The following is a 14275-nucleotide window of genomic DNA, read 5'->3' as shown; positions in this document are numbered from 1 at the left end:
TCGGTTGTACGTTTTTTCCCAGCACTCTGAATATGTCACGCTGCTTTCTTCTGACCTGCAAAACTTCTGCTGAAAAAAATCATCCTTCTCAAGGTCCCCTTGTATGTGACTGTTTCCTTTTCTCTTGCTGGTTTTTTTTTTTTTTTTTAAAGATTTTATTTATTTATTTGACAGAGAGAGATCACAAGCAGGCAGAGAGGCAGGCAGAGAGAGGGGAAGGGAAGCAGGCCCCCTGCTGAGCAGAGAGCCCGATGTGGGACTCGATCCCAGGACCCTGAGATCATGACCTGAGCCGAAGGCAGCGGCTTAATCCACTGAGCCACCCAGGCGCCCTCTCTTGCTGGTTTTAAGATTCTGTTTAATTTTTGCCATTTTAATTATTATGCACTAAGGTAGATCTTCTGGGTTTCATTCTCCCTTTGCGGGGCTGCCTTTGTAGTCTGTATCCATTTCTTTACAGGTTGGGATAGTTTCGGCCATTATTTCTGTCCTATCTCTATCCTTCCATAATGCCTATAATTCAGACGTTCTCTTATACTTGATGTTGTTGCAGAGGTCCCTTAGCATATCATTTTTTATTTTCTTAATGTTTTTTAAAGATTTAATTTGTCAGAATGAGAGAGAGCATGTGTGAGTGCACAAGCAGGCTCCCTGCTGAGCAAGGAGCCAGATTCAGGACTCGATCCCAGGACCCCAAGATCATGACCTGAGCTGAAGGCAAAGGCTTAACCAACTGAGCCACCCAGACATCCCACCGAGCCTTATTCTTTATATTCTTTTCTTTCTGCTCTTTGGCTTGGTTGCTTTCCATTATCCTGTCTTCATCACTGATCCATTCTTCTGATCCTCTGATCTGGCCTTGAGTCCTTGTAGTTTGTTTTTCATATTTTCTGTCTTTGTTAAGGTACTTACTGAATCATCCACTGTTCCCTCCAGTGCCAGTGAACATCTTTATGACCATTACTTTGAGCCTTTAATCAGGTTGAATGCGTATTTCCATTTTGTTAGTAGCTCTTTTTTCTTGGGTTTTGTTTTGATCTTTCATTTGGATCATGTTCCTGTCTCCTTAGTTTTCGTGACTCTCTGTGTGCCTGTGTATTAGGTCAGTCAGCACCCTCTCTTGTTTTTGAAAATAGTGGGTTTCTATAAAAGGTGTCCTGTGGTGCCTAATAGTGCATCCCCGCCCCCCAAGTCACCAGGCCCAGGTCCTCCAGGAATATTTTGTGTGGGGGCTGCATACCCTCCTGGAGTAGACTGGTCCGGGACTACTGTAGGATCTGAGGTAGGCCCGGCTTGCCCCCAGCACCGCTGCTTTGCTGGTCAGGCTACAAGTGCTGCAGGTGTGCTGGTGGATGGGCTGCCTCCCTACCCCCCCCCCGGGCCCCTCCCACCCCCACCCCGTCCATAGGTGGTTTGGAGAGGCCCTGCTTATGACCGAGGCTCCATACCAGATGTGCAGGGATGGGAGCCACTTGGGATGGGCACCTTCGGGTGCCAGGGTTCTATAGCTAGGTAGATGGAGGGTGTCACAGCTGGCTTCCACCAGCATCGGGGGAGTAAGGAGGGCAAGGAAAATTGCACCTGCCCGCACATTTCTTTCTAGAGAGAGTTCCTGCAGATTCCTGCTCCTATAATTAGGGGCACATGCCCTATAATTAGTCAGTAAATCTGTCACATGTAACCACGTGCTTTTAAGATTGCTCCCTCTGTGCTGGGTCTCAGAATGAGGGATCCAGTGCACTGGACCTTTAAAAGCAGAGTGTCAGTATAGCCTTCCAACTTCTAGAGTGAAGCCCCACTGATTTTCAGAGCTAGATGTTGTGGGCGCTCCTCTCCCCTGTGTGAAATTCCAGGGCAAGGGTGCCCAGTAGGGGCTTGATCCCCACTCTTCACGGAGGACCCCTGTAGCTGTGATATTCTTACTTCAACCCCACTGGGTTGCCACACTGGGGATTTGATTCCAGACTACATCTCTTCCCCCTTCCCTGTCAATATGTCTTTTTCATCTTTAGCTGTGGAAGAGCTGTTCTGTTGGTCTTCAGGTCCTTATCAAACAAAGTGAGTTGCACTGCACGTAGTTGCAGTCTTGATGGGTTCGTAGGAGGAGATGAGCTTAGGATCCTCCTACGCCGCCATCTTCCCAAGCTCCTCATCTTTATTTTTAGTTTTGATGCATAAAGTGACAAATTGTCTAAATCTGGCTTGTTTTGTAGATAAAGCAATGGTTTTAAAACATCATCCAGACAAACGGAAAGCAGCTGGTGAACCAATAAAAGAAGGAGATAATGACTACTTCACTTGCATAACTAAAGGTAAGAAAATATTTTAGAGTCAGGGATTTCTAATAGTGATGATTATTTAGTAAGTGCTGGGATTGGATTTCTGGTGTATATTCTGTAGCTAATTTAACTATACCATGACAGTCACAACACTCAGTTGTTTCTGGTTGTTTCTGATAATCTGCCCCTGAGCCTCAGTACAGCTCTGTGAGGTTCTGCCAGCCTCTGCCCTCGCATCAGGAATGCAGAAGGTTGGGCCCCACCCCGTAGCCGCTGACACAGTCTGCAGTTTAATGAGCTCATCCTAGAGGTTAATTCATCTTAAGTATTATTTCTAACAAGGATACTAATTTCTCCATTTCAGTTATTTTGTAGGACTAAATTGTTCCTCAGATGTTTTCACTAATTTAAATCCAAAAATTGATTATATCCTGCTAAGGACCCCAAGACAGTTTATTGTTCTTTACATGGCCGTGTCATCATCAAGCAAATTAACATAGGCTGTTGCCATTTCTAAATGTGCCCTTCAATGTGATTTTACTCCCAACACGGGGCTTAAACGTGCAGCCCTGAGGTCAAGACCTGAGCTAAGGTCAAGAGTCAGACAGTTAACCGAGTGAGCCACCCTGGTGCCCCTGATTGTACATGCTAAATTTTTAAAATTGTGTACACACCTTTCAAACTTACTCTTTTGGGCCCAGTCTTACACAGTGCTTAAGATGTTAAAGATTCTTTGATTCTTTACAACCATGGAATCTTAACGGTTAATTTTCTATTTCTTTTTCCTTAGAGTCCTGCATTCTTAAGGGTTGAGGATTTAACTGTTGTTTTGTTATGTAACTTCCAGAAGAGATTCTGAAGTTGTGAAGTGAGATTATATCCAGTAGAGTTGGAGGTGTTATTACCCAGATTCAGTCTCTTCCAGCCCACAAGCACACCAGATTTTTAAATATGAAAAATAATAACCTTTTTTTAAAGGAAGGAGGTTTTTTTCCCCCCTCACAGGAAAAAATTCAGAGTCATGGTAATGTGACCTTATCATTTTTTCCTCAGCTTATGAAATGTTATCTGATCCAGTGAAAAGACGGGCATTCAACAGTGTAGATCCTACTTTTGATAACTCAGTTCCTTCTAAAAGTGAAGCAAAAGACAATTTCTTCGAAGTGTTTTCCCCAGTGTTTGAAAGGAATTCTAGGTGAGTTAAGGGATCCCCTTGTGATCATAATGTTCTGTTGGCTTCCTGCATGTGCTTCCTGGCGTCTGCATCTTTCCTCTGATAGGAGTTTTTGCTCTCTTTCTCCTCCTCTCCAGACTTGAGCCCCTCTGGTGAACGAACTGCTCATTTATTTTGCTCTTTGAACAGAAGTTCTGCCTTTCCCATGGCGAGATTCCTTTACACCTCATAGGATGTTTTTCTTTCAGATTTCCTTTGTGGGAAAGAACAATACCTGACTTTATGTCATGTCATAGTGTAATTTAGGATGATATAACTTTAATGTGAGTGTATATGTAATTTATTTCCTAAGTCAGCTTTTAAATGGTGTATATCAATATTGTACATTTTTTTGGTTCCATCTGCACTGGAAGGTTTCCCTAGAGCACAGCTTGGCTGCACACTGGCGTCAGCTGGAGAGCTTGAAGACCTCCTGATGGCTGTGTTCCACCCGGGGAGATGGAGATTTAACTGTGATTTCGATTTAATGAGTTTGGAATGTCTGTCGGATATTTAAATACTCCCAGGTGATTCTACTGTGCAGTCAGGTTTGAGACCCACTTTATTGGTTTAGTGCAGCTTACCTGCCCACTCTCCTGGTTCTTGTTTTGTGATAGTGTTGAAGGTGGTAATAACAAGAGTGAGGTGTATTTTTGTTGTGGAATGGTTTCATAGAGTAGAAAACACGGGTCAGCCTCAGGATCCTTCCAGAGATGGCGTTGAGGTGCTGAACTGAGAAGTCTGACTCTGAGGGGGTTGGTCATGGTGCTGATGGGGTGGGAATCCTCTCCCTGTATCGAAATTTGTTAAAAACCTGGGCCTGGTTGTTTCCATACTGCCAGTTTAGAGGCAGGAGTAAGTGTGCCTGGGAGAGGGGGCTCGCGCCAGTATGGCAGCTGCTAATTTATGGAGCTGAAGACAACCTGATGTGGAGAACACGGTTTCGTTGTTTTCTCCCCAACCCTGTCTACCCACACCCTCTCTCATTGCGCCTGAATGGGTCCGAGTCCACTGCTGACCTTCTAGCCCCACCTCTTAGTCATAGGGAAGGGGATTAGTAAAAATTGTTTCTTTAGTAAGTTAGCTTCTCTGTTGACCTTTTATACACAATTTTGAATTGAATTTTCCTCTTCTCATGTTTCAGGTGGTCAAATAAAAAAAATGTCCCTAAACTTGGTGATATGAATTCATCATTTGAAGATGTAGATGCATTTTATTCTTTCTGGTAAGTGAATACACTTTCTATGATGCTGTCATTTTTTTTTTTTTTTAAAGATTTTATTTATTTATTTGACAGAAAGAGTGAGCACAGGCAGACAGAGTGATAGGCAGAGGCAGAGGGAGAAGCAGGCTCCCTGCTGAGCAAGGAGCCCGATGTGGGACTCGATCCTAGCAGGCTGGGATCATGACCTGAGCCGAAGGCAGCTGCTTAACCAACTGAGCCACCCAGGCGTCCCGATGCTGTCATTTTTTAAAAGGATAATTACTCAAGAAATACTTGTTCCTTCATAAATTAATTGAAGGATAGGAGAGTCACAGAACCTTTCCTGAACAAAAGCACTCTAATCAGAAGTAATCATAAAGATTTTCACATAATGCTGTATTATCTCCTATATGATAGACTTTCATGGTTTTTTAATCTGTTTTATAATAATCAGCGGTCCAGATGTCAAGCCTACTATAGTGGTAAAAAATGAAAATTAAGGGGCCATTTGATTTCAATAAAAATAAATACATTTTCATTTGTCTTGCCAATAAAAATACTTGAATACATGAGGAAGGCAGTATTTGTTTCTGTAACTAATTCACTAATGTTTAGTAAACAGTATGCATGTTTACTAAAGTTCATAATTGATAAACATAATTCATGTTTACTAAGTTCATAATTACTTGTGCTATATTTTCTCATTAATGGTAAATGAAAACATGAGATTGATATGAAACAAAAATGACCAAATTTAGCTCTACCAGTTGTAGTTGCCGTTTTCCTTCAGACGATACAAATCAGAGATGCAGTAACCACTTTGAGGCTTACCTAAACACTTCACAGACTAGGACAGGTGAAGGTAGGGAGACCTTTAACAAGTCCCAGGCAAGAAAGGTGACTGGAGGTGGCAGAGGGGGTGTGATTTTAATTTAGGGGTGATGAATGTACCTTTAGATTTTCATGCCAAATCCAGTGTCCTTTAAGAAAGAGGAAAAAGATGACTTGAGCTTAGTGTTCGTCCCACCAGTGGAGGGTGGGGCTCTACTAAGATAAACTCATCCACTTGTGGTTAATGTTCCTTAGAAGTATGTGCATCTGACTTAATTTTAAAAGGAAGATTTTTTTTTCATTTGTTTTGGCTTAATTTTGTTTTTATCTGTGCTAGGTATAATTTTGATTCTTGGAGAGAATTTTCTTATTTAGATGAAGAAGAAAAAGAAAAAGCGGAATGGTATGTATGTAAGTCACTAATAAAGGAAGATAGTTGTTTGGTTCCTTGCAATGTTATATAAATATACTACATATATTTTATTAAATGTGTGTATCCTTTGAGCTTTTTAGTAGTATTTTGAGATCCCATCTCAGACGTTAAACTAGATGAGGCCAAATCAATATTTATGATATGCTTAAGAAATTGCCAAGAAGTACAGTTGTCACAAAAGCTCAATTTAGCATGTTATTTTTCTTCTGTTTATTTAACTGGTTTTAGTTTTCCCTGTGTATGTAGGGAGATACTTTTGACATGAATATTCCCCCAAAATTAATACTAAGTTGAATCACCCTTTAATGTTAATAGTGACATGGCATTTTAACCTTCTCAGACATTATTTATATATAAACTTATAAAATAATTGCATTTGTTAGTGATACCATCTCTAATCAATAATTTGTTTGCAATATTTTCTATTTTATAGTCGTGATGAGAGGAGATGGATTGAAAAACAGAACAGAGCAACAAGGGCACAAAGAAAAAAAGAAGAAATGAACAGAATAAGAACATTAGTTGGTAAGCATAACTGGTATTTTTTAAAAGTTTCTTTAAATATTGGAAGTTGAAAAAGTTAAATTTTTTTTTTTTTTTTTTTTTTTTGGTAGACAACGCATACAGCTGTGATCCCAGAATAAAAAAATTTAAGGAAGAAGAAAAGGCCAAGAAAGAAGCAGAAAAGAAAGCAAAAGCAGAAGCAAAACGGAAAGAGCAAGAAGCTAAAGAAAAAGTAAGATGATGAAGCTGGATTTTAAGTGTTCATAAAATCTTTAATCCTCATATATATTTAAAAAGCCATAATGCTGAGGGGCACTTGGGGGGCTTAGTTGGTTAAACATCCAGCTCGTGATCTCAGGCTCATGAGTTCAAGCCCTCTTGGACTCTACATTGGGCATGAAGCCTACTTAAAAAATAAACAAACCACTGTAACCTTAGAGAATTAGGTGCTACATGAATAAACCTTGATAAATTGGTACCATTGATACTTACAGGCATATTCCTTGAAGCAAATTTTTATTAAGCAAAAACATGCCCTATATATTCCTTTAATATTGTCTTTATTTCTAATGTGCCTATTTTACATTTCTAAAAATGTAGAACTGTGCCAGCTGCTTTTCTCAATTCAGCCTCAGTCTTCAATAAGTTGACACGTCATCTTTTTTCCTAATTTATTTAAACGTTGAATTTTTTTGAGTAAGATTATAGACATTTAGAAATCCTAGTTTTCTTATTAAAATGATTTTATTTTCCATTATTAAAGCAAAGACAAGCTGAATTAGAAGCTGCTCGGTTAGCTAAAGAGAAGGAAGAGGAGGAAGTTAGACAACAAGCATTACTGGCAAAGAAGGAAAAAGATATCCAGAAAAAAGCCATTAAGAAGGAAAGGCAAAAACTTCGAAACTCATGCAAGGTACGTCAGACTGATTGAACCAATACTAGGTAACAAATCCAATTGCTGATTAAACTTAAGGATATTTCCTATATTATACTATGCAAATATAATCAAACTGTTATGTACATTTTATCTCATTTAAACATCTTAAATGCTTTTAAATTCACTTTTTAAAAATTTCACATGTGCATATTTCAGTGTGCAACTGTGGTAATCGGGGGTTTTTTTTGACATAAACATCGTACTATTTTCATACCTAAAAAAAAAACCTGCTCGATATTCTAATAATCTCTTTGATTATCACCAGAATGTCTTTGTATGGTTGGTTTATTGAAATTAGGATCTAAATAGGATTATTCCAAAGCCTTCAGTTGTGTGTCTCCCAGTTGTGTCTGTAACAGACCCCCCCCACACACACACCATCTCTTCCCCTTCTCTCATTGCCATTCATTTCTTGAAAAACCAGATCATTTGTTCTGATAATGTCCCATAGTTAGGTTCTGGCTGGTTGCTTCCTTAATGCTGTAAAATCAATATTTTTCTTAGAAGTTATTTTCGTAGTTGAACTTGGGTTCTTTTTAAGGATCTGAAAGGTTTCATTTTTATCAAAATGGGTATCATTTGGGGGAGTACTCATAGTTTGCATTCAGATAGTGTTCACTGAAAAATATTGACCAGAAAAATCCCAGAAGTATTCAAATGTAGTTTTGTTCCAGAGCTGTTGTTAACATTTACAGTTGGCAGAGTCTGGGACCAGTATTGTTCCTTACCAAATAGCACTGAATGAATAAATGAACTGCCACGCTATAGGGAGAGATGGCCATGCAGTGTTGTATACTGTACTGTTGAGTTAAATCCAGCGAGTATGTAAATGCTTACTCTGTGTGGAAACATTCTCTTCCATGTCACTGTCCAGAGGCCTTATCAGACATTGGAGATATATTTTAATATATGCCATCCTGAACCTTCAGTTAATGTAATTGAAGTTAACCCACCCCATCAGCAAGCTTTGAAAGAGACTGAACCAAAATACAAGCACGGGTAATCACTTCAGGCTTTTGGTCAGCAAAAAAGAAATAAAATAGAAAAAATGAAGTATTTTCCTCAGATTTCACCCAGAAAATTGTTTTCAGAAGGATGCATTGTATCATAGTAGTGAGGAGTTCAGGCTGAGAGCAAGCCTCCTGGGTCTGAAGTCATTCTGTATTAGGCACTTAATGTCTGTGGACCCCCAGAAGGTTACTTCAACCACTTTGTCCCTCGGTTTCCTCACCTACACAGTAGCTGAAATAGGACCTATTAATCGAATTGTGAAGTTTAAATGAGAGCATTCACATGTGCTGCTCTTGGCATGCAGTGAGGAATCTGCACGAACTTCAATAGTTAAAATTGAATTGTTCTCGGGGCGCCTGGGTGGTTCAGTGGGTTAAAGCCTCTGCCTTTGGCTCAGGTCATGATCCCGGGGTCCTGGGATTGAGCCCCACATCAGGCTCTGCTCAGCAGGAAGCCTGCTTCCCCCTCTCTCTCTCTGCCTGCCTCTATGCCTACCTGTGATCTCTGTCTGTCAAATAAATAAATAAAATCTTGAAAAAAAAAATTGAATCATTCTCTTAGAGTTGATGCATAAATGAGGTAAACGTTCTGGCATTAGGTAACTATTTTATTGCTGCTTTCCAGGATGAGTTCACTTACTCATTTATCAGCTATCTGCTGAGCTCTTACTATGATTGATGTAGATATAATAATATGGTCCTTGCCTTCCAGAAATCTGGCTAACGGTAGAAAATTAAAAGTGAACACTTTGAGACAAGTACTAGGAAGAAAGTACAAAAAGGTAGTCAAGGAAGGCTTTCTGGATCTGGTAGGATTTGGCCAGTTGAAGAAGCGTATGCATGAGATCAGAGACGAGAGAGGTCAGGGAGCACAGAAGGGCGCAGAGGTCCAGGGAAATGCGGTGTAATGAGCCAGAGGCAGCTGAAGAGGTGAGGAGCCGCGTCCCCAAGGACCGTGTAGGTCTTGCTAGTTTCTGTCTGCTGCTGAGCTGGCTAGTTTCGGTCAGGATGCTGAGAGACGAGCAGAGGCAGAGACAGTTGGGGGTCTTTTGCCAAGATCCGCCGGAGAGTGTTGTGCCTTTATCTGAGAGAGGGTGGGAATAGGAAAGGTGGAGGAAGTAAACCAGTACTGGGGAGGTAGCATAGGCTGCTGCCTGTGAGACACTGTTTTGTATGTTGGAGGTGGGAGATTTACATGTGTCCTGCTTTCCTGCATGGAGCACTGGGTGCATGATGGTATAATTCAGTGAAATGGAGAACAAAGAAGGAAAAGGCTGAAAGGAAGTGATGAGTTCCGTTTACTGCCATTTCCACCTGCTCCAGCCGACTTAAGTGTAGGGCATGTTGAGCACATTGAGATGCTCAGCTGGAATTACTGAGTGGGTGGTTGGCGGCACAAGTCTGGAGTTCAAGAGTGGGATCACTAAAGTCTTCTCTTTCTCAGTGCCACCAGGAACCATGTGAGTAGCTTACCTAGGAGAGAGGGGTTTAGGAGGGGGGAGGATGCAAACACCCTAGTTCAGGTACTGATAGAGGAAGAGGAGCCTAGAAAGGGGTGACCCAGACAGGTAAGAAAAAAGTCAGTAGTGCTTTTGGACACTAGGGAAGATCAACAGTAAAAGCAGCATTGGGACCTTAGTGAGAGCCAGACTGCATGAATTAAGGAAGCATTAAGGTCATTAATTAATGTCTCCATTAAGGAATGGGAGACATTGAGCACAATCTTTAGTTAATCACAATTTTTCTAATACTTCTTGTTCCTTAACACATTATCTTGAATTTCACATTTAAGATTTCTAGCAAATTTTACAGTTCAGCACAAAGAAAGAATGAGCAGCCCAACAAAGAGAATTTTGAGTCGTCATACAGAATTTCTTGATTCTTAAGTGGTTCTGTGGGGAATCCTTCTGACTAGCAGTCTTCCACACCATCACCTTTTTTCTGATTTACTCCTCCATCCTCTTGGTAATGGTAATGGCAATGGCTTTTTTATTGCTCGTTGGCCACGGAGAGCTTTGGGAGGATGGTTGTTAGTGGTCAGAAGGCTGTAAGTTTACCTCAGGAATCTCTTGAGAACTCAGATGTTTTGCACTTGTGTTATGGACATATTCTTTAGTATCAGTGGATAAAAGAAAATGTTTGTGTTTGTGCTTCTAGATCTGGAATCACTTCTCTGACAATGAGGCAGAGCGGGTTAAAATGATGGAAGAAGTGGAAAAACTTTGTGATCGGCTTGAACTAGCAAGGTATAACAATAGGAGTGCTCCTGAAGTCTTGTGTTGGGCTTCGGATGAAGTTTCATCCCCTTTTTTCCTTTAGCTTGCAGTGCTTGAATGAGACACTCACATCATCTACAAAGGAAGTAGGGAAGGCTGCTCTGGAAAAACAGGTAACAGAACACATCACTTCTACCTTTATGTGGCATTTAATTCTGCTTATAGTGTTGGCTTTCACCTCAGTATTTCCCCACCTAACATGTAAGTTATGAATAAGGGCAAAGAATCTCATTTCTCTCTGTGTCCCCCAATATGTTTTGCTGCTAGTAAGTGGTGATTTTTTTTAAATTGGAGTCAGTCTGTAAAGTTGTTACCATGTATATAGTGTTTGAACTTGTGGTATCTATAGCACATTTATCATAGTTTTTTCAAAATCACTGTTAGAAAAGATCATTGCTTTGGCTATTCCTTAGCATCTTTATAGGATAGTAACATTTAGAACCAGAAGAAATCCTTGTTCTGTCTAGTGTACACCTTTTTACAGATGAGGAAACAGGCCCAGAAATTCAGTTCAGTGTAACAAGTGTTGGTACCTACAGTGTATAGCAATATATACCCTAGGTAGTTCGAAAAAATTCCTCATGCTATTGCTGCCTCAGAGGAGTTCAGGAAGTTATGCTGAAAAGGCCTGAGGTCCAAAAGATGGAGGGTCTAGAAGTCCCCAGTGCAGGACAGAGTAGCCAGGGAAAGCTCAGTGAAGACTGTGAGCCAGCCTTGAAGGATGGACGGTGCTAAGCTGCAGGTCAGGGGAAAGCATGAACCCTAACACATAGGTAGGAGAAGCTGGGGGGGGGAAGTGGGAGATGAAAATGGTTAGGAAAAGTAGAGCCCAATGAAACAGGTTTTTAATACCATGATGACTATTTCCCATTACTGCAGATGTTTGAGTAGCAAAGGGTTAATGTACCTTCAATCTGGCATTTGTTGGCAGGATGTACCAGATAAGTGTGACTAGTTATAAGACTCTGACTGGAAGGACTTGGGCTGTGAGGGGTGATGGGAGGCACTGGAATCTCTGGCTCTCCGTGACTGGTTCCGAGGGGTGGGAGGGGGAAATGGGTAGTCACAGATGAGCCCTAGAGAGCTGTTGACAGGAGCTACAAGGCCAAGTAAAGGTTTTTTTCTTCTTTGTGCATGTTTAAAGGTAGACTGGAATTAACACTGTGAAGGATGGAACTTCAAGATAAACACTGGCCACCTTCTATGCCTTTACCTTTTTTAGAGTGGATATGAGTTTAGAGAGAGCTTTGAAATGGCCCTTATGGGCGAACAACCCAGTGACCGTAGACTCGACAAGTCGTGTCCAAGGCAAATAGAAGCCACAGGACATGAATGCAAGGCAGGGGCGGCTGAGGGTGGTTCTTGGGGTCTCCGGCGGAGCTGTGCAGCCTGGAGGCCAGAGTGGGGCACAGCCAGAATGAAAACCTGATGGCCCGTGTCGGGGTTGGCCTGGGAGGCGTGTAGGGCATTGTCGGGAGGATACTGAGAAGTGAGAACCGCAGAGCCCCACCAGAAAGGGAGTGTACCAAGATGTTTGAAGTCCCTGACTTACCCGTGATATTTGTGTAGATAGAAGAAATAAATGAGCAAATTAGGAAAGAAAAAGAGGAAGCTGAGGCTCGAATGCGCCAAGCATCCAAGAATGCAGAGAAATCAACTGGTGGAAGTGGAAATGGCAGTAAAAATTGGTCAGAAGATGATCTGCAATTACTGATTAAAGCTGTGAACCTATTCCCTGCTGGAACAAACTCAAGGTACTGGTTTTAATGAAACTTTTTAAGATTTTATTTATTCATGGCGCACCTGGGTGGCTCAGTGGGTTAATAAGCCTCTGCCTTTGGCTCGGGTCATGATCTCAGGGTCCTGGGATGGAGCCCCGCATTGGGCTCTCTGCTCAGCGGGGAGCCTGCTTCTGCCCCTCTCTCTGCCTCCCTCTCTGCCTCCCTCTCTGCCTACTTGTGATCTCTGTCAAGTAAATAAGTAAATCTTTAAAAAAAAAAAAAGATTTTATTTATTCATGAGAGAGCACAAGCAGAGGGAGAGGGAGAAGTAGGCTCGCTGCTCAGTGGGGAGCCTGACCAGCGTGGGGCTCAATCCCAGAACTGTGGGACCATGACCTGAGCCGAAAGCAGATGCTTAACCATCTAAGCCACCCAGGTGCCCCTAATGAAACTTCTCTTGAGCACATTCTAGAGCCTAAGGAAAATGCAGACAATACCCAAACAGCCTTGGTTACAGCAGAAACTTCCAGGGTTATGCCCAAGTCTAAACTCACTCCTTCCACTGGATTCAGTGCCACACTAGAAAGTGAAAAGCAGAGTGCATTTTGAGTCTGCAGGATTTTGCAGTTTACACCAACACATATACAAGAGGATGCTTCACTAATTTCTCAGGAAATTAAAGACTGTGACACCTAAACCTTGACTCTCAATGCTGGCTTACTCCATCCTGGCTTGTCCTGGGACTAGGTCAGGTTCCAGAGATTCTCTTAGTCTTTTTATTTTTTTTTTAAGATTTTATTTATTTGTCTGACAGAGAAAGAGATCACAAGTAAGTAGAGAGGCAGGCACAGGGGTCGGGGGGTGGGGGAAGCAGGCTCCCAACCGAGCAGAGAGCCTGATGCGGGGCTCAATCCCAGGACCCCAAGACCACGATCCGAGCCTAAGGCAGAGGCCCAACCCATGGAGCCGGCCAGGCACCCCAGAGTTTCTCTTAGTCTTCATCCTCCTTTCTTGATTCCCACCTCAAATGAGAACTGATTGCAAAGTCTGAATTTAGAACTCGGAAAATGCTTTCAAGATCAGCTTCCCTCTTTCTATAGATGAGGAAACTAAGGCTCTTTGCAGAATTTCTCTTTTTGTGTGGTCTTATACTCTTGGTTTGTACACAGAAATCAGTAAGGTTTTTATAGACTTGAAACCAAGATTAGTTTAAACATATGAAAAGCAAAAAAAGCTCTAGTCCAGGTAATAGTAATGAGACCACCAATTTAGAGCTAATTCTGTAGATATTCTAGCTAATCCCTATGTATTACAAATGGAAGGATCATTCTAACTTTTATTTGGACATTTTATTCTCTAACTTATCATATTGCGGTCTCTAGATGGGAAGTTATCGCTAATTACATGAACATACACTCTTCTTCTGGAGTCAAGAGAACTGCCAAAGATGTTATTGGCAAAGCAAAGAGTCTTCAGAAACTTGGTGAGCAAATCAATTTCTTTGCTACCTTGAATACAAATTTTTAACATTCTGTGCAATTTAATAAAAGACTAAATGAGATGATCTGTAATATTTTCATTTTGCAGACCCTCATCAAAAAGATGATATAAACAAAAAGGCATTTGATAAATTTAAAAAAGAACATGGAGTGGTGCCTCAAGCAGACAATGCAACACCTTCAGAGCGATTTGAAGGTAATTAAATCGTTTTTTCTTTAGAAAATGCTAGCCATGTACTCCCACTGTGATAGTCCAAACCTAGGGTCCGTGTTCAGAATAACTGGAAAATAGAGCATTTCGCAGACAAGAAGGTGGAAAGGAAGCATTTTCTAGGACGTAGATTGACCTCACCTGAAATCACTGAGAA

The 14275-nt window shown here is 41.4% G+C and overlaps 1 protein-coding gene across 3 annotated transcripts in view; it reads left to right on the top strand.

Moving 5' to 3' along the window:
• The window catches only part of DNAJC2 (DnaJ heat shock protein family (Hsp40) member C2), a 29756-nt gene that overhangs the window by 13238 nt on the left and 2243 nt on the right, over positions 1-14275 (top strand). For all 3 annotated transcript variants that reach the window (XM_032304174.1, XM_032304173.1, XM_032304175.1), the window contains 12 exons: positions 2214-2312; positions 3333-3474; positions 4637-4717; positions 5865-5930; positions 6394-6485; positions 6575-6696; positions 7228-7377; positions 10569-10657; positions 10731-10800; positions 12257-12441; positions 13791-13891; positions 13996-14103. In XM_032304174.1, coding sequence (XP_032160065.1) covers positions 2214-2312; positions 3333-3474; positions 4637-4717; positions 5865-5930; positions 6394-6485; positions 6575-6696; positions 7228-7377; positions 10569-10657; positions 10731-10800; positions 12257-12441; positions 13791-13891; positions 13996-14103 — 1305 coding nt within the window. The remainder of the gene's footprint in view (positions 1-2213; positions 2313-3332; positions 3475-4636; positions 4718-5864; positions 5931-6393; positions 6486-6574; positions 6697-7227; positions 7378-10568; positions 10658-10730; positions 10801-12256; positions 12442-13790; positions 13892-13995; positions 14104-14275) is intronic.

This window comes from Mustela erminea, chromosome 11 (genome assembly GCF_009829155.1).
Source record: "Mustela erminea isolate mMusErm1 chromosome 11, mMusErm1.Pri, whole genome shotgun sequence".
NCBI classification, from domain to species: Eukaryota; Metazoa; Chordata; class Mammalia; order Carnivora; family Mustelidae; genus Mustela; species Mustela erminea.
The sequence above is the reverse complement of the archived record's forward strand: the minus strand, read 5'-3'. Positions and strand labels throughout refer to the sequence as shown.